This window comes from Saccopteryx leptura, chromosome 1 (assembly GCF_036850995.1).
Source record: "Saccopteryx leptura isolate mSacLep1 chromosome 1, mSacLep1_pri_phased_curated, whole genome shotgun sequence".
Taxonomy (NCBI): domain Eukaryota; kingdom Metazoa; phylum Chordata; class Mammalia; order Chiroptera; family Emballonuridae; genus Saccopteryx; species Saccopteryx leptura.
In genome coordinates, this window is record NC_089503.1 from 13,212,349 (window position 1) to 13,232,578 (window position 20,230).

Here is a 20,230-nt window from a genome sequence, read left to right on the forward strand (position 1 = left end):
AGGTGAGGTGAAGGCAACCCACAAGGGCTCTGATCTACTGGACTCACCTAATGGCAGAGCACTCCAGAGGGACTGTATGGCCGTGGTGATGTCTATCCCTCGGGTTATAGTACAACTCGCTTCGGAAAATGAGAGTATGCTCGGAGACAACCTAGGACAGCACAGAGTTTAAGTAGAAGGCATTTCTAATAACAGAGGAGCAGACATACATTTGAATAGGAGGTATAAATCACGTAAGCTCAAAGAAGTGGCTGCTGTCACTTTTAGGGACCTACGGAGGTCTGACAACCTACTGGGACAGAAGAGGAGTGTTACCTGGAAGAGTGGCTTGAAAGTGCCTGGGGGGAAATAGGAATAGTACCTAGAGGCAACTTAAACTGCCACTGAGAGCCCCCTTTGTGATTTATCAATGAAAAGGCTTTCAACAGTTCTTTTGAGAAAGATAATTTGGAGGTCAATCAATAGAGTGGTTCAAAGTAGAAGCTTTGGAGGATAACCATTCTGGTTTGGCATCTAAACTATTTCCTGCGGGCTGTGTCTCCCTAGGCCAATTATTAAAGCATCTTCAAGAGTCCCAGATCCTTTGTTTCTAAAATAAAGATAAGACCTTATTCGCAGGTGACTGTTATAACTATTGGCCTGAAATGTTTTTGTAGTACAACTAGAAAGTGTTTAAATTGGAAACTTTATAAAATATAATGTCCCAGGATAACAATACGGTTTCTAATTTGTGCCAGCAAAATTATTGACAGATGTTATTCCAGTGACAATCTACTCTCCACAGTGACACACGTCCTCATAGAACATGGGCAGATTCAAATGATCTAAGGTTGCATATGATACACCTACCCAGGACTGCAGACCTTCCATACTGAGAGCTTTCAATGAAATTTACAACTATCTGTTAAGCTGAAGTGAAATACAATAGTAGTCTCAATACAACTTAAAGTCAGCTCCCTAGCCAGTCTGTTCATCTGTGCTATAAGATCCTATGCACATAAATGGCCCAATATCCATTTCCTAATAACCGAAGAACTGTGCTGCTACTATTTATAAATCACATAAGTAGGAGCAAAATTTGTTCTTTAAAAAAAGACAATTTTTCATAAAAAAATTTTAGCACCAGGCATAAAGGTTTGAAAAAGTATTTATAGGTTATTTTGATAAATAATCACGATTCTCACCTGTGTTCTGATACCACAATCATAAACAGGATATATAAAATCATATGCATATGTTTGTATCCGAGTCACAGGACAGCCTGATCCCAGGTGTAGTTCATCAGCGAACATATACCGATGGCTGCTATATGTTTGTGGGGTAACTTCAAGCATCATCCAGTCCATAGAACAACTGATTTTCACTGCAAGAAGAATCATATGACAAAATGTTAGATACGTATTTACCTTAAGGAAGAGTTCAAAGGATATTCAACTCTGACCTTTGCAATTAATAAAAAACAATCAATTGTCAACCAATCAATAAAAGATAAACATAGCTTATAGTATCCAGAGTTTTTATATTACCACTATTTTATAAAATACCTACATAATTATATCCCTAAATAACTAGATTTCAATTATTTCACAGGAAAGAAAATCAACACATAAAAATAAGAAAAGTCATGATCATATAGTCCCTGCCTCCTCTTAAATAAATTAGATTCTGCCTGACTGGTGGTGGTACAGTGGATAGAGCATCAACCTGGGACACTGAGGTACCAGTTTGGGAACCCCAGGTCACCAGCTTGAGCACAGGCTCTCCAGCTTGAGTGCAGGGTCACCTGCCTAAGCGTGGGATTGTAGACATAATCCCATAATTACAGGCTTAAGCCCAAAGGTCGCTGGCTTGAGCAAGGGGTGACAGCACAGTTTGAGCCCCTCAGTCAAGGCACAAATGAGAAGCAATCAGTGAACAACTAAAGTGATGGAACTACGAGTTGATGTTTCTCATCTCTCTCCCTTCTTCTCTCTCTCTCTCTCTCTCTCTCAGTCACAAGAAAGAAAGTAAGAAACAAACAAACAAACAGCCTTTGCCCTGGCCAGATAGCTCAGTTGGTTAGAGCATCATGCCGAAGCTGCCAGTTTGAACTTGGTCTGGGCACATACAGGAACAGATTGATGTTCCTGTCTCTGTCTCTGTCTCTGTCTCTGTCTCTCTCTCTTCATCCCTTCCATTCCTACTAGAATCAATCAATAAAAAAATTTTTTAAAAGAAATCAGATTCCACAGAGGGTGATAGTTTTGGGACTACACATAAGGGATAGTGTTGGAGAGAAGAAGGATAAAGGGTGTATTAGTAGAAGCCGTATCTAGAGCACCAGGACCAGAAACAATGGTAGTCATTAGGGAAGATAGTTTGAAGAGAGGTGACAGCCAGGGGTGAAAATTCAATGACATTTTTCACGTAAAGCCCATCCTTCTCCTCTACACTGAAATCTTCAGAAAGTCAACAATAATCGCTCTTTCTCATGGATCAGTTTTTCTCTGGAAGCAGTGAACGTGTGCTGGATTCTGACTGAGTGTGCCAGACAACCATGAACCAGAGTCTCTGATGGCGTGACCAGAGTTCCATTTTATAGTTCCTTCTGTGGGTGAGAAAAAAAAAACAACAACTTTAGAATTTAAAGATGCATAATAGGTAGCAGAAGGGATAAAAGCAACCTTAAATTGGATGGCAATACTTCCAAATTGGAGAAGAACGAAACATAGGAAAGGACAAAAAGAAACACAGTTGATGCAATTAGGAGGCAATAAAAGAAAAAGACAACACCAAACAAAAGAACAAAAAAAGCAATAAGAAGGCATGCAACACATTATAATGCAGAATTATTTAAAAGAAGAGAAGAGTGTGGAACAACCTAAAGGTCTCCCAAGAGAAAAGTGATGCGGAAATAGACATATTACAGAATACCACACAGCTGTAATAATGAATAAACCAAAGCGAAAGTTTCTTCATGGGATGGAAGTGAAAAGCTGACTTTGGCTGTAAAACATTCTAATAATATTTTATTTATTTTGTAAAAGTAGATTAAAAGAGAAGAGGAATAAAGAGAGACACTTGTGTATTCTCTACAGGAACTAAGTTGACAAGGACCTTTGACATGATTTGTCTTGCCACGCTAACTCCTGAAGGAGACAAATTATGGGTTTGTAAATCTTTTTTTCTATTAAAAGCAGGTGGACAGATGGGCAATAGACATAGGAAAAGTTGCTCAATATCACTAATCACTAGAGAAATGCAAATCAAAACCACAATGAGATACCCCCTCACCCCTGGTCAGAATGGGTATCACCAATAAATCAACAAACGAAAAGTGCTGGCGAGCATGTGGTAGAAAGGGGGCCCTCGTAAACTGTTGGTGGGAGTACAGATTGGTACTGCCACTATGGGCAACAGTATAGAGATGATATATTACCAGCGTTCACTTACACACTCAATGCACAGGATTACTAGTAAGTCAGATCACACAATAGAAATAGTGGTTCAGACCTTGACTAGGAGACTAGCAGTAATAGGGACTAGTAGGCATTGGAAAACATTCAGGATATCCTTAAACATTTTGGAGGAGCTGAACTTCCCAGAATTAAAAATATATATATTTATATGTTAATAAGCGAGAAACTTCGAACACCATTTGAGCCTGGAAGTTCATGGTCTTTACAATTAATCATCATGAAGAAAGCAGGAAAATGCAGGGAGATATTATTGGCACAGGAGGGGTGAGAGAGATTGGAGAAGGTAGGTGTTCTAGTTACATCAGTGATTTTAACCTCCAAATCACATCTCTCCAAGTGTGTGAAATATTATTCTAACATCACCTAGATAAAATTATAGAGATGATCCCTCCTAAAGGAAATAAAGGTTTCAACAGTTAAGATTAAAGATGAATTCAAAAGGACAGGAGGGCACAGACACACAGGAAGTTCATGCTGCTGCCTTCACTACATTTTTTCATACTAATATTAGAGTCAAGTTTCCATTTGACATTCTGAGGTTGTGTCTCAACTAGCTGAGAAATCGTTTGAGAAAAAGCCTAAGGACCACACTTTACTGGTAGAATACTGAGGAACACGAACTACTCACAGCTGCTGCATACATTAACTGAAGCCGAATCTTCCTGGCACGCAAGCATCATGTCCCGTAGCCAGGCCTGAATATCCCACTCCCTCCCAGATCGCCAGGTCTCTTCCCTGGCTCACAAGTCACTGCCCTTTCTCCACATGTGCTACTTAAAATTTTGGAAATGCCAATAATAAAGAACTGCTACATGTAGGCTGTGCTATTCTAGGAGCCCAAAAGATTCATCTTGGGTACAATGGGAAGATCAGGAACTATGTGAAGTCCTTGCCCATAAAGGATTTAGAGGATAAATGGATAAAGAAGAAAGTCACAAGATGTGGTGCATACATACAATAAAATATTCCTCAGCCACAGAAAAGAATGAACTCTTATCATACATATGTATTACTTACATATAGGGACCTAGAGGGTATTATGCTAGGTGAGATAAGTCAGACAGAGTGACAGTATATGATTTCACTTATCTGTGAAATCTAAAAAACTGAAATACACGAACAAACAAAACAGAAACAAACTCATAGATACAGAGAAGACATTGGTGATCCCCAGATAGGAGGATGGTTGGGGGATGAGAGCAGAAGGTGAAGGGATTAAGAATTAAAAATTGCTAGTGATAAATATAGTCACATGTAAAGTACGGCATAGGGTATCTAGTCAATAATATTATAATAATTATGTATTTGTCAAATGGGTATAAGACTTACTGAGTCATCAGTTCAGAAGTTATACAAACATCTAATCATTATGTTATACACCTAAAACTAATATAATATGTCAATTGTAAATGAAAAATAATCTTTTTTGAAAAATAAATTAAAAAAAAAATCATTGGTCCTATTCACAGGATCTTGTAGAGACCTGGCTTGCCTTAAGAACATGTAGAGGATCTTTTCCGTGTCGCCCATGTACTGGGGCAATTGGAAAATGAGATGTAGCCTTGACCAAAAAAAAGAAGGTATTTACATGTCGATTTCACACAAAAATAATCTACTGCAAATAAAAGGACATATACACATATAAGTAATTTTCTAACAACATAAAGAACATAAATTGTAATATGGAAATACTGTCTTAGAGGAGTTTGCATGTAGTCATCATGCCTTGAAGCCTGGAAGAAGGTAGAGAACAAAAAAAAAAAAGGAAAAAGAAAAAGAAATGGAGAATATTCCAGTTAAAACAGAAAAGTATTGGGACCAACTGATGGATGGACCAGACATTGATTTAACTTTATCTTCCTGGCTTTGCAGACCCACTGATGAATTTGACATGGGTGAAGACCAGGCAGTATTTTAAAAGAATGATAGAGCAGTATCTTCACTCAAGAAAATACAAAGAGTCTGGAAGCAGAAAAGTCACTCAAGATACAACCGACGGTCTTACAGAACGACGCAAGCAATTGTATTGCAATTAGCTGTGGGTTCAAACATGCAGATGACGCACAGAGCCAAGGTCTATTTCCGAGGACTGTCTGCAAATGAGGATCAAGGTAGAGAGAAGACCACAACAAAGAAAAAAGGAAAATCTCAGACATTTAGGCAAAAAGAGAAAATATGTTCTTAACATAGTCAGCTGGCCCAAACTATTTCCCTTCTAGCAAATGATAAGGTTAGATTTCGCAAAGAGGAGAGCACCTACATGGAAAGCCGTCATTCTGAGGACCCCCTCCAAGGAAGCATCCTCTAAAACTGAGTGTTTACCATGTATGTTCTCGGCACAGGGCCACATCAACACCGCCAGGAGAACCAAGACCTCTAAAGCTATAGCGACCTTCCTCATGGCAGACCTTCAGCACGGGACTTCTCTGGAAATAGGAACTGGTAGGTTTAAGTGATTTCATATGGCTTCCCATGCTCAGCTGCCTTTGTTTTCTTACTTATTTGGATAATCCATCGGGTGCTCTCACTATAGCATCAACCATCAGGAGCCGAGACTCTCCTGATTACTCGAATACCAAAGTTCAGAGATCAGGCAAAAAGTGCTATTTGACATCTGTGTCTGCACGAGAGGCAGGGTTAAGTCAGCTGGGAGGCCGCGTGGCAGCCTAAACTTCCAGCAGATGCTCAACATTAGGAAACTAGGTGTTATCTAATATGCTGAACAGCCTAACACATGCATCTTTGAAATCAAGAGACGATTATTATTATTTTTTTTATTTCTGTGAGTTTGGCTGGAAGAATCAGCCGCAGAGGCAATAAAATGACTTGGCCACCAATTGAGGGTACTGAGATGGAAAATAAATGAGCAGTATGAAGCGTTTGGGTCCTGGATATAATCACTGAAGATACTGCTCGTATTGCAGAAAGAGAAGCGGGTGCGGACCAAAATGAGTCCCTTGCAGCCAACATCAAGGTGCCAGCAGGGCTCTGCTTTCCTTTTGACGACTCTAGGGGAGAATTCGTTTTCTTCTTGCCTTCAAAAAGCCACCTGCATTCCTTGGCTGTGGCCTGCTCCCTTATGGCCCTATCACTCCAATTTCTGCTTCTGTCATCACATCTGATCCTTCTCCCTTCCTCTTAACAATCCTCTCTTCCCCCTTTTTTATTACATTAGACCTGCCAAGATAATCCAAGGTAATTTTTCCACCTCAAGTTTTTATCTTAATCACATCTGTGAAGTCCCTTTTGTCATATAAGGTAACATAGTCACAGGTGCAGGGATTAGGATGTGGACATCTGTTTTTTGTTTGTTTGTTTTTCTCTACCACAGTTGCCCATCCAACTCCAGCCACCTAGGACCTGATGTAGGTCCCATATGATAGTGAAAAAGTTCATCTATCCTGGGGGACAGGCAGCTGGGTCACATAATAGAGCAGTTAAAACCCTATATGAGAAAAACATCAAACTCAAATGTGACGGTAGAGTAGGAAGCATACTATATTGGAAAATATGCACTCCCACAGTTACGCAGCTCTGAGGGTTATCAGGAGAAAACCCTTAGCTTCCAGCTGTAACCAATCAAGATTATGTGCCTGGAGAATGATACCACAGCACTGCACTAGTTTTAGCAAAATCAAAGGTGCAATCACCATAGATTTCTAAATTAAAACACTTTAAAGGTGTAAAAGGTGCTCCAATATTGATATTAATCAATAGTAACTCCAATATTAGTAGGAGCAAACTAAAGGTTCTTTCTCAAATTCATGAAGGAAATTATGAAAACAACTTACTTCTGAGGGTATTCTATGTGACTGGCACTATTCAGATGCTTAAATATATTATCGTATTTCACCCTGACCATGTTCTCACGAGAGAGGGATGTGAACAGATAGTTCAGCTTAGGCACAGAAACCTCAAGTATCTCACTCAAGGTAATTCAGCACAAAGATGGCAGAGAAATTTCAACCTGCACAGAGCCTGAGTGTGGAGGTGAAGTCATGAGAATCTAATCATTCTCTTTACTATTTTTTCCAACTTTCAGTCACCATAGTCTGTATCAAGAAAGCCTACATCTTCTCAAGTCCTGAAGCCCAGAAATCTCCCCCATGTAAGCAACTAACCCTACTTTGCTAAAAGCAACTGAATTTATTATGTTTTGTGTTCTGGGATGAGCTTTGGCCCAAGTATGAAGAAAAGGATAATGACAAAGGAGAATCCATCAAAACTTAAGAGCCTTCTGACTTGTTCACAAAATAGGAAAATACTATTCTGGGATTCGTGTATTGGGATTCGTAGTCTTAAGGGAAGACCAAGATGGCATCTTCATAGTGATTATAACCACAAATCTGATTGGAAACACATAGAACAAGCTACCAGTTTACAACCAGAGTAAAGCCTATTTCAGAAAGCATAAAGGGAACTAGTGACACAACAATTATTTAAAGGCCATCATGCATTTTTTAAACTCACAACCACTCTTCTATATTCTCTCTTATTCATACCAGGTAATAGACCCAAAGCAGGCTAAGTCAAAAAAGAAAGGAGGAGGAAATAAAAAATAAGACCTAAGTCAAAGAAATAAGGAGGAGGACTTCTCAGCACAGAAGTCGTTATCTTCTCTGGTGCAGGGTCAAAATCAAACTAAGGAAATGAAAATGCAGTAGTTAGCTTTGCCACATTTGGCCATCTGCGATGACTCATCACTTAGTGCAGCCCGAGCAGTCCCTTATTAGAACCTCCAGACGCTATTTGTTCCCCATCATTTTGTTACCCAAAATTGCAGGTTCTGATAAAATGTAAAGTGCAGGTAAATGATGTTCAAAGACCCAAGTCACCTATGGATCTATGGAGGCATATGCTATAACATTTTCCCCGTGTGTGTGTGTGTGTGTGTGTGTGTGTGTGTGTGTGTGTGTGACAGAGATAGAGAGAGGGACAGATAGGGGCAGACAGACAGGAAGGGAGAGAGATTAGAAGCATCAATTCTTTGTTGTGGCACCTTAGTTGTTCATTGATTGCTTTCTCATGTGTGCCTTGACAGGGGGGCTACAGCAGAGAGAGTGACCCCTTGCTCAAGCCAGCAACCTTGGGTCCAAGCTAGTGAGCCTTGCTCAAACCAGATGAGCCTGTGCTCAAGCCGGCGACCTCGGGGTTTCAAACCTGGGTCCTCTGTGTCCCAGTCCAATGCTCTATCCATGGCACCACCACCTGCTCAGGCCCCCTTTTATTGTTTGTTTAGTTTTTTTTAAAGATTCCAAACCTGCAGAAAAGTTGAAAACATAGTACACCCACAAGCCATTTATTAGACTGACTGACCTCTGAGGAAGACATGAAGAAATCACTTAAGAGAATGGGAATCTGGCAGGGTTGATTTTTTTGCAAAATATAGAGGCAGTCAAGGTTGGACCTCTTGGCCCTGTTAGCATCTCCTTTCCAGGTTAGTAAAAATTGGGCAAGTCCCACAGCTACTGCCTCAGCTTCTACTATCAACCAACCAAATTTTTTTGAAAACAAAAACATACCATAAACCTTAAACAAAGGGCTCTGTGGGTAATGAAGCACATCATCAGGTCAGAGTATAAAACTCCCTAAAAGGCATCCCTAACCCATCCCATATGGTTCCAAAGATAGGCCTGTGAAGGACAGCTATTCAAGAACTCCAAAGGAACTAGAAAAGAGAGTTCTATGAGCACTACATGCTTTGCTGGGTTCACTTTATACGACACTATGGTTTTCTATAGCCAAATAGTCAAGAAAGGGTCAGACTTCAGAGCTGGACATGTCAAAAGGCTTTGTCTCTCAGTTGTCTGAACTAGGTTTATTGAATACATCTGAGTGCGGCATTGAGCATAAACACACTCAGGTTTCCCAGATCCGCTCCAAGCCCTGTTGCCTGAGGAACTCCTACTTAGCCCAAGATCCGTCCTAATGAAGGCTTTGTGGTGTTAGGAGGACTGCTGCTTCTCCTCGTTTCCTGGATGTGGACGTGTCCTGGGCCGAGGCCAGGTAGAAGAGTGGACCCTGGCTGATGGTGCTGTGGAGGGGTAGCTTCTCAATGACGGCGACTCACGGGGCTTCCGGTTGCGTGGACTTGATTGCCGATCCCATCCCTCGTGGCGATGTTGGGAGCAGATAAAACTGGTCATCCAGGTTCCAACAGCCCTTGGACCTTAGGGGTGCACAGGAAATGCAATGTTGCTTGAAGCTGCTCCCTTCAGGCCATCCCACCACATCACCTAGCAATACGTGTACTCAGAAATGTTAAAAGAAAACAAAACCCTGCAAGAACTCCTGTACCAGTTCAGAATCATCAGCAATAGAGTCGATCTTCTTTGTGCTTTTTATATTCCCTCCCAATGACCAGTCCCTAAAATTCATCTGAATGCACACTGGAGAGTGATGGATTCACAAATACAACCTGACCCCAAGGAAGACAGCGTCTATTCAAATGATACATTTTACTCTACTCACCTTATTTTTTTAGTACTTGCAATAATAAAATGTTAAGTTTTAGGAGGTTTTCTGCCCAAGGTGATGGGTTATTATGGACACCTGACAGGCTTCAGCTATAACACAAGGCAGGTGGTCTTCCCACAACTTCCTGTGCCCTGGATGGATGTTGTTGCACTGGGCTCTGGCCAGATGAAGGTTCCTCTGGCATTCGGAGGACTGCGCCTCCTTTTTTCCCTGATTTGGACTTGTTCTGGAGAACAACCAGGTATTTCCCGAGTACTAGGGGAGATGGTGGGCAGTTGGTGATCAGTAACAAGGCTGCTTCTTTGACTTTCCGAACATTTCCGTCTGCTGCTACATTGCTAATAACGAAGGTCTACACTAAATGACCACTTTGGGTGGTTGGAGTTGGAATGCCTTGTTTCCCCCCATGGCTGGACCCCTGGTCACACACTATCCCTTTCCCCTTTGAGGATGGCTCCTCCTGTAAGGAAAGTGGGGTTGGTGGATTAGATAAGAGTTTTCCATATTCTGAGATGGAAGGGTTATCTTAGCCTTGAAAAATAATGCTTGAGAGTAAACCTTAAAGAGAGAAACGCATTCATAATATATGTCTATGCATCAAAGCTTGACTCTAGGTTCTAAGATATTTCACAGGAACTTTTACTTTTTTTGGCTTCGTAAAACCAGATGCCAAGTGAATGCAATTATTTGTAACAAAAATTCTGACAACGAGGCCAATAGAGTTATGTGCCAGTACATTTTTAAGATACAGAGTCTGATCCACCTCCAGAGTCTGTTATTTGAAATACACACTTAAGGATCTCTGGACATATATTCTTAGTGCTGTTTCTAGAGAAAAAGTGAATGAATACCCACAGCTGGAGAGACTAATTCAGAATTCTGACAAACTCAAGTTTCATACTGCTCAGTGGTCTTTGAAGACTTCTTTTTTTTTTTTTTTTTTTTTTTTTTTTTTTTTGTATTTTTCTGAAGCTGGAAACCGGGAGAGACAGTCAGACAGACTCCCGCATGCGCCCGACTGGGATCCACCCGGCACGCCCACCAGGGGCGATGCTCTGCCCCTCCGGGGCGTCGCTCTGTGGTGACCAGAGCCACTCTAGCGCCTGGGGCAGAGGCCAAGGAGCCATCCCCAGCGCCCGGGCCATCTTTGCTCCAATGGAGCCTTGGCTGCGGGAGGGGAAGAGAGAGAAAGAGAGGAAGGAGGGGGGGTGGAGTGGAGAAACAAATGGGCGCTTCTCCTATGTGCCCTGGCCGGGAATCGAACCCGGGTCCCCCGCACACCAGGTGGATGCTCTACCGCTGAGCCAACCGGCCAGGGCCTGAAGACTTCTTGTATAGAGAAGACCTGGGTACATACTAGGACATGTAGCCATCCGGGTCCCACTCCGTACCTAATGAATTGGATTTCTGAGAATTTGGCCAAATAATTTGCATTTTTTACAATTACTAAAAATGACTTCACAACAGAATTTGAGTAAAAATCCAGAGACTCATAAATTCTTGTTTCTAACCAAAACTGGGACTCAATGTGAAGTCACTTCATATATACGCTCCTAGTGGACAAAATAAACTCTCAGAAGATTTGGCAAGATCCCTTCGATTATTCCCTACCACACATGAGTTCATTTTAGTAACTGGTGTATGCCAAATTCTCTGGGATCTCATACTAATACATTATCTCATTTGTACTCCTCTAACTACCTGTTCTGCATATTAACTTGGATGTCCAATATGTATCTTTAAATTACTAGGTCTAAAATAAAATGCATGCATTGAAAAAACAATCCCACACTTGCCTCTCTGCAGTTCTCAACAGCAGCCCCGTCTATTCTGGTTCTTTTGGAATGATCACCGTTCCTTCCTCAGCCTCACAGCCACACGCAGCCACAATGCTTCCAGAATTCCACTAACTCTTGCCACCTCTTCTACAACAACCCCAGTCCAAGCCTCCTGTAGCCAATCCTGATCTATATAATATCCCTGAAACTCATCTCCTCGATTCCACTCCCACTCTCTTCCTACGCACTAGAACAAGATTCTCAGATCATAAACCAGATGCTATTTACTCCACACCATATTTGCCGTGGTTCATTACACACTGATCACACTGGCCACTTTCTGTTTTTGAAAGTCAACAACCAGACTCTTTGCACTCTTAATCCCATTGCCTAGAACAGTGGTAGTCAACTTGGTCTCTACTGCCCACTAGTGGGCGTTTCAGCTTTCATAGTGGGTGGTAGCAGAGCAATCAAAGTATAAATAAAAAGATAGATTTAACTATAATAAGTTGTTTTATAAAGATTTATTCTGCCAAACTTAGTGAAAATCCAACATCAAGTACTTGGCAAGTAATTATTATTCTATGCTTTAACTTGCTGTAACTCTGCTTTATAAATTTTATAAAGTTACTTCCCTACTTTATAAATCACCATCACTGTGGAACCAGTGGGCGGTTAGAAAATTTTACTACTAACAGAGATACAAAAGTGGGCGGTAGGTATAAAAAGGTTTTCTACCTCTGGCCTAGAATGACAAGTTACTTACTGCCCGAGATGCCCTCTTCAGCTCTGTATAAAGGAAGAATACCTGGTCTATCCACCATGCGTGAGCCAGAAATGAAGAATGGACAGGCCAATGGTTTTATGTTAAGTCAGTTTCATGATTATAGTACCAAGACTCTGCAGTGGTTGGGAATTGCCTGCAGCTAAGGATGGCTTTAGGACTGTGAACAGTTTACCAGTAGAAGCTCATCAATCTCACCACAGGTTAACCTTCCAGTGCCACCATGCCCGCCCCTTTAAAAGACCCCATAATTCCTTCTCAGATTGTCCAATTTGTTCTCTGAATTACCAGCAGTTCCAAATTACTCTGGGGTTTAACTCCCACAACCTATATTTCACCACCCTATTTCTTGGCCTTTAGCAAACTTTAATGCTTTAATTAATAATATAGTTTTGTCTTTTGGTTGGCAGGGTACAGTATCTCTTGAAGCCACCAAGTCTTTCCAATCTTCTATCAACAACCTCTGGTTATTTCACCCTTGGACTTCATCTCAAGTCCAAGTTTCCCTTCTCTTTTAGCTCTCCTGAAACATAGCCCCGTGGTCAGAGAGGGTCTGCATTCACTTTTTTCTTTACTAGCAATAGGCAGTTGTGTTCATGCATTCACTCAACAAAATATTTATTGTGGGCTTGTTCTTGGCTCTAAGTAATGCAAAAATGAAAAGTAAACCAAATCTTCATTCTCATGGACCTTACATTCTCATACAAAGAGAACATTTTAGAGCCTATAATTCAGGGGTTGGGAACCTATGGCTCGTGAGCCAGATGTGGCTCTTTTGATGGCTGCATCTGGCTTGCAGACAAATCTTTAATAAAAATAATAATAACAGGCCCTGGCTGGTTGGCTCAGCGGTAGAGCGTCGGCCTGGCATGCAGGGGACCCGGGTTCGATTCCCGGCCAGGGCACATAGGAGAAGCGTCCATTTGCTTCTCCACCCCCCCTCCTTCCTCTCTGTCTCTCTCTTCCCCTCCCGCAGCCAAGGCTCCATTGGAGCAAAGATGGCCCGGGCGCTGGGGATGGCTCCTTGACCTCTGCCCCAGGCACTAGAGTGGCTCTGGTCCCGACAGAGCAATGCCCTGGAGGGGCAGAGCATCGCCCCCTGGTGGGCAGAGCGTCGCCTCTGGTGGGCGTGCCGGGTGGATCCCGGTCGGGCGCATGTGGGAGTCTGTCTGACTGTCTCTCCCCGTTTCCAGCTTCAAAAAAATACAAAATAAATAAATAAATAATAATAATAATAATAATAACGTTAAAAATATAAAACATTCTCATGTATTACAATCCATTCATTTCCTACCACTCATGTTCATGGTTGCGGGTGGCTCAAGCCAATCACAGCTGTCCTCCGGGACAACACCAAATTTTTATTGGATAATGCTTAACGTACACGGGTTGTTGTATGGCTCTCATGGAATTACATTTTAAAATATGTGGCGTTCATGGCTCTCTCAGCAGAAAAGGTTCTAGACCCCTACTATAATTGCTAGGTCACAGTTAGTGGTAGAAGAAGAAGAGGATTGTAAAAGCACACTGTGTTCACCTATGATCACTAGATTTCTATGCCAGCTTTGTTAGTTTTAGTTTGGTGAAGTCTCTGTATTGTTTCAGAAAATTCCAAGGTTAAAACATGATGCCAGGATTAGAACAAAGATTGTGTTTACCAGGAATTGAAGCTGGAAATGAGGGTAGGCTGACTATTGCCCCTAATTACTATTACAAATACCACCGTGGAGATGTCTTCCACTTAGAACTGTAAAACAGGGCATCTAACATCTTGTTTGGTTAATTTTCATTCAGGTGTAGGGTCACCTGGATGTTTCCTAGAAGTGGGAGGGCATGTGAGTGTTTCAAAGGGAAAGATAAGACTATGAAGATCATCTTTAAAATCTGTTTTCCTACCAAAACTCCGGGGGAGGGGCAGGTACCTTTTATTGTTAACTGGCTGTGAGCTTCCCTAACTATACAAAGTACCACTGAATTATCTGAGACTTTTTCTTTTCTACCTCTCAACAGTGTACGTACGATGCAGCCCCTCTCTGTTCCTGGCCAGAGTCAAGCCGACTGCCCTTGGTAGTGACCTGCCTATGTTCCCTAATGAAGTGTTTCTCGGGGGTCAGTGTCCTGCAACCTCAGTGTATCAAGGATTTTATGAGTTTCGCTTCCATCCCGCTGATTGTAACATTAAGATTCAGGTAATCACACACCTGCCTAATTAACTAAACCTTTGTCGAGACTTTCAGGCTGACAAACTGCGTGCCATGGTTTTGGTTTGGGGGTTTTGTGGTTGTTATTTTAGTTTCCTTTTATTTTTCTAGTCATAAGATAAACCACTTTTTGCCAAACGTCATCTCCAGACCATGGGCAGTGAAGGAAGGTAAGAATGCAGTTTCCACTTGCAGTCAGTTGTACCTCCCCCAGAGAATACAAAACTAAATAAGACATAGAACTTGTCTGAATTTTAGAGAAGAACAGGTGTTTTTTTGTTTTTGTTGTTTTGTTTTCTCTGTATCGGGGGTCAGCAAATGACAGCCTGCAGGCCTAATCTGGCCCACCACCTGCTTTTATGTGACCCATGAGCTAAGAATAGATTTTGAAATGCTTAACTTAGTTTTAAAAAATAGCAAAAGAAAAATAACATTGGGTGATAGGTAAAAAGTATAAAATTCAAATGTCAGCATCCATAAATTCAGTTTGAGACATAAGCATGCCCATTTACTCATTCATTTATTTATTGTTCATGGCGATTTTCACACTGTAAAGGCAAAGTTGAGTAGCTGGACCAGAGGTCTCACGACCCACAATCCCAAAAGGATTTCTATCAGCCCCTTGCAGAAGTCCGTCCATCCCTGCTCCCTAGTAAAAAGTTACCACTTGGCCTCCTATCCCTGTAAATGTGCATAGTTTTAAGAAGCAGCCAGTCCTTCCCAGCTGCAGGCAAATGGAGAACGAGTTTGGGTGGTCAACACGTGATATTTTCAAATGACATCTTCGGACCCACCTCCTGCCATCTCAGCCCCCACCAGATTGTCTGGTGCCCCCTGGTTTGGGGATCAGGATGGGCAACATTAGCACGTCAGTATGACAAGGGAGACGGATCGTTTAAAAGCCTCACGGGTAACTTCGGTGCTTTTCCTGTACAGATGACCAATCTCATCCCACGCAGCCTGCGGTGGAACACGGAGGGACGTGTCATTTCCTCTCACTTTTTCTCCATTTAAAAACTAGGAAACAAAGACTTAGTGCCTTTTTAAAAATAAATGTTAATATTATGATCATGTTCCTATAAAAATATTAGGAGGCAGATGAGCGTGAGTGGCTGGGCCAGATAAGCTAATAGGAGAGCATCAGTTAGGTTGAACAGCTAGATACTGAGGGTAAACAGAGAAAACCGCACCAGCATTCACTGCGGCAGTCTCCAGGTGATGAGATTAAACTTTCATATTGTCTCTACAACGTTGTTCACAACTCCTTTAAAATGTGTTATTTCCGAAGAACATATAGACCTATTTAAAATATTCTTCATAGCTAGCTCTAGCTCTTACTCACCTACTATTCTAAGATCATGCTCAGCCTCTCAGGGTCTAGAATCTAGAGAAAATGTTCTCAAGGGAAGAAAGTTTATCACTGCTTTCCTGATAATATTGAATAATAGCCTTGAGGCAAAATTATTTCATCCCGAGTGGCACGTTCTCTCACCTGCTACGAAGCACACGCAATAACAGATGTTTAATTCTTCTGGCCACTTAGAATATGTCTCTCCCCTTTCCCACTAGGAAGATACCATTTAGTGTGTGTGCCCATTTCTTTTCTTTCTTTTTTTTTCCTTCCTGCATTTTTCTGAAGCTGGAAACGGGGAGAGACAGCCAGACAGACTCCCGTATGCACCCGACCGGGATCCACCCGGCACGCCCACCAGGAGGTGACGCTCTGCCCCTCCGGGGGGCGCTCCGCTGTGACCAGAGCCACTCCAGCGCCCAGGGCAGAGTCCAAGGAGCCATCCCCAGCGCCCAGGCCACCTCCGCTCCAATGGAGCCCCGGCTGCAGGAGGGGAAGAGAGAGACAGAGAGGAAGGGGGGGGGTGGAGAAGCAAATGGGCGCCTCTCCTACGTGCCCTGGCCGGGAATCGAACCCGGGTCCCCCGCACGCCAGGCCGATGCTCTACCGCTGAGCCAACCGGCCAGGGCCTGTGTGCCCATTTCTTAAAGACGTTGACTAAACCACCAATTTCTGCCCAAAGCTGTAAGTCAATTTCTCCATGTCCTTTGTCTCCTCAGGTGCTCCCAGGGGAACGTCTCCTTTTTGTATCTGAAATCGTCTTTCGGCCAGTGTTCTCCCCTGTGGAAGCTTCAATACTGGTGGCCTGTGTTCTCCCCCGGTGAGTCTACCAAATGGGTGTCATGTCTCCTCAACGGTGTTGACCTGGTTAGAGGAGGAGAAGAGAGCCAAGGCTGAGGGATGAAGCTACTAGACAGGGCTGACCAAGCTCTCATGAGAGGCTTACTCTCTTGGTGCCGTGCTATTGTGATCTTGATCTCTCCGCTCTGCTACTTATTACCAGTGTGACTCCGGGGGAGTTACTTAATAACCCTGTGTCTCAGTCTCCTCCCTTATCAAGTGGAGATAATAGTCCCTCGATCACAGATTTGGGGTGAGGAGTAACTGAGATAACAACACATGTAAAGAGATTAAAACAGTGCTTGACTCATAAAACACACGTAGCCCCTAGTGGCTGGTGTTGTCATCACATCAGTGAATTCTCTTCAATGTGGTATAAAGCTGTGTATACATACGACTACCAAGTCTCAATTCACCATATACCTAGTAACTCTTAGACTGAGAAATCACCGTGTTCTAATCATAGAGTTCAGGTTACAAAATTCTATTTCTTATCTCTTAGCCAAGAGAAAATAGTAGAGTTCTGGATTAAATCGATGAGAATAGACTGGTCACTATGAATTTATAAGCTAGGGCGAAGTTTACTAGAATACTAGTTTTAACTAGCTAAATGTTAACTATTTTAACTTCCTCCATGATCCATGGGATAGGATTCTTAGCGGCTCATTTAGATCCTGCCTTTTATAGATGGTCTAAGATCACTTGATTTTAAGTAACAACTTCTGATCAGCTCAGAGCAAACCTGGTGGTATATTTGGGAGAATCTTCTCTTCTATAAAGCTTAGTGGGTTCAGTTGTTAAAATAATAACTCCTTTCCTAAAATGACAACAGAGGTTGAGGTTCTGAACCTCAGCCACCATGTTTAGTATAAATATTAATCCCACTTTATCTCTTTTCCTTTCCTGTAGCCACCCAGCTCCTATAGGAATGAGCATAAAAAATGGCACAAACAAACAAGGTGGCCCCCAGAAAAGATCAGGAATGGCAAATTTATCCATTGGCAAGACCATCAGCCAGAAAGGTAAGGTGAGCTGACATAGTACTAATGTGGTTCAAGGGTATTTTTATAACAGCAAACAACAAGGTTTTTACAAGGACCCTGTACAAACCCCTGTACTTCCAAAGCAGGAAAGGCTGGTTGAGGCATTCCTTCCTCACTAGGGGGGTTCATCATTTTGGCAGCCTTTTTTGTGGCTGGCATGAAGTGGCCCATTAACGGGCATTAACCACATCAACTCAGATTGTCCCTCAGGAGCCATGGAGGAAAAGGCAATAGGTGAAAATAGCTTTACCAAAATCAATATCAATAGACTATTGGGTAGAAATGTTGTAAAATTGATACCAAAACCATAGAATGTGGACTTTTATAAGGTAGAGAACATCCATGAGAATGTGCATTCGGACTTATCTTAAACTCAGACTCTGTCCTTAAAGGATTAAATGCCTACCTGCCAGGGAATAATTTCCTAAATTATATGGATCTTCCTTCCTGGACAGCTGGGGAGGGAAATTATCAACATATACAGACAAATATGCTCAAACTTGGATGTAGCTCTCTCTGGAGAGAAGTAGCTGTCCACTAGAAAGATGGTAAGCGGTAAGCACTTTTTAAAATTTGAGATGTGTTACAGATGTTATATTAAATCAGATGTATATTACACATCTCTGATACATTTTACGGTTAAGAAAAGTGAAAATATTTATATTGCTATATAACTTGTGTTAGTGTTTTTAGAACATGGTCCAAAACATTCCCTCTTTGCTCCCCCCTCTCTCCACCCCTCCCTGGGAACACAGGGTTCTCTGAGACAGAAGGGAAGACAACACTGTGCTGACTCTGATCCTTTTTCTCTTTGTAGGGCAATGATGGGTTTTGCTACTTAAGAACGTCACATGGCGTGTCTTTCTGCCCCTGAGAATTCAGAAGCTGATAACATCCCTGTGGCTGTGACTGTAGGAGGATTGTGTGTTAGAAGCTGGACTGCTGTCTGAGGATAGCATTTATCTTAACTTTTTGATGTTTTTAGATGATTCGATTCTTAATAGAGTGACCCTTTGTTGTTTTTTGCAAAGGGTCTTTATTGAGAAGGGTCTGCCTCTGTTTTTAACTTCATAAAGAATTATAATAAAATGAATTTTCTTTTAATGGAGTTATCTATTATTTCCTAACACACTGTGCTATGATAGTACATCATAATACATAAAGCTTGTATATATATGCAAGCTTATGTTGCCATCAGTTGTTTAGTGCCTGTGGTCAAAGGTTAATCCTAGTTATGCTGAATGACATAACATGGGAATCTAGCTGATCTATTTGGGGCTGGTTGGAATAAACTGAAGAAATGCTGGAAAGAAAGTTAGAGTTAATGGGTGAAAAGTCTCTTGTTTTTGGCCGTATTACTCAGTTCTAAGGCGAAAGGGAGACGAAAGTCACAGGAAATGTTCACATTTTACCAACGGGGGCCCCAATGACCAGTATGGAGAAAGGTGTACTCCAAGAGTGTCAAAGCAGGAGGTCAAAATCAGGGTGCTCTGACAATTAGGCCAACACCTCCAACAAATCCCAAACGGAACTAAAATCTTTTCAGTGTTCTCTGATCAGAACTGGTCCTGAACTCGGGACATGTCTCTTCTCAGGTAATATCTGTAACTGTTTCCAGAAATAACTTGCTGGCAGTAATCCGAACAGGCAAGTGTTGGTTAAGCTCCAGGAAAGACCAGAGTTGGCTGAGGGAAGATCCCCATCAAACTTTGTAAGACTTATCAGCAGTGCTTGAAGTGGCATCTAAAAAGGATGAGCTAAACGTTTTAAAGAAGAGAAAATGTGCATGTCAGGTTAAATTTTAGAATAAGCCATTATGTCTCATTGCTATTTATGCTACGTAAACAGTAGTAGTTTTACCACCACTATGACCACCCTATCCCCTAGACGCTACTTTTTTTTTTTTTAAGGAATAACACAGTGAACACCTTTCAACACCCTATTGATAATGCTGGCTCTGATACTTTATGCAGAAGTTCCCAAAGACAGCTCTCACCACCAGCACAAAGCAGGAGTTCTAGATCTTTTAAATTTCCCATTCATAAAATATGTACTAGAACACTAAAAGTATTGTTTCATTGGTCCTTAAGGTATAAAAAGGTTAATAAGTTTTTTCAAAAGCCATTGGTCATAGTATCTATGTTAAACGAGCACCCTTTAAAAAACAAAACAGAGCACTTTTTTCAACCAATAATGCCTGTTCAAGTGTACAGGTTTATGTAAATTACCAAAGTTAGAAAACATTAGGTCTTATATAGAAGGGAGAATTATACAACTTGGGTCAGAACTAATTTCTTT

The 20,230-nt window shown here is 41.7% G+C and overlaps 1 protein-coding gene across 6 annotated transcripts in view; it reads right to left on the reverse strand.

Moving 5' to 3' along the window:
* Positions 1 to 20,230, reverse strand: part of LOC136389453 (oocyte-secreted protein 2-like) — a 52,827-nt gene that overhangs the window by 1,682 nt on the left and 30,915 nt on the right. For all 6 annotated transcript variants that reach the window (XM_066361305.1, XM_066361313.1, XM_066361298.1 and 3 more), the window contains 2 exons: positions 1,185 to 1,363; positions 48 to 151 (listed from right to left, as the gene is read on the reverse strand). In XM_066361305.1, coding sequence (XP_066217402.1) covers positions 48 to 151; positions 1,185 to 1,346 — 266 coding nt within the window. In that variant the 5' untranslated portion in view covers positions 1,347 to 1,363. The remainder of the gene's footprint in view (positions 1 to 47; positions 152 to 1,184; positions 1,364 to 20,230) is intronic.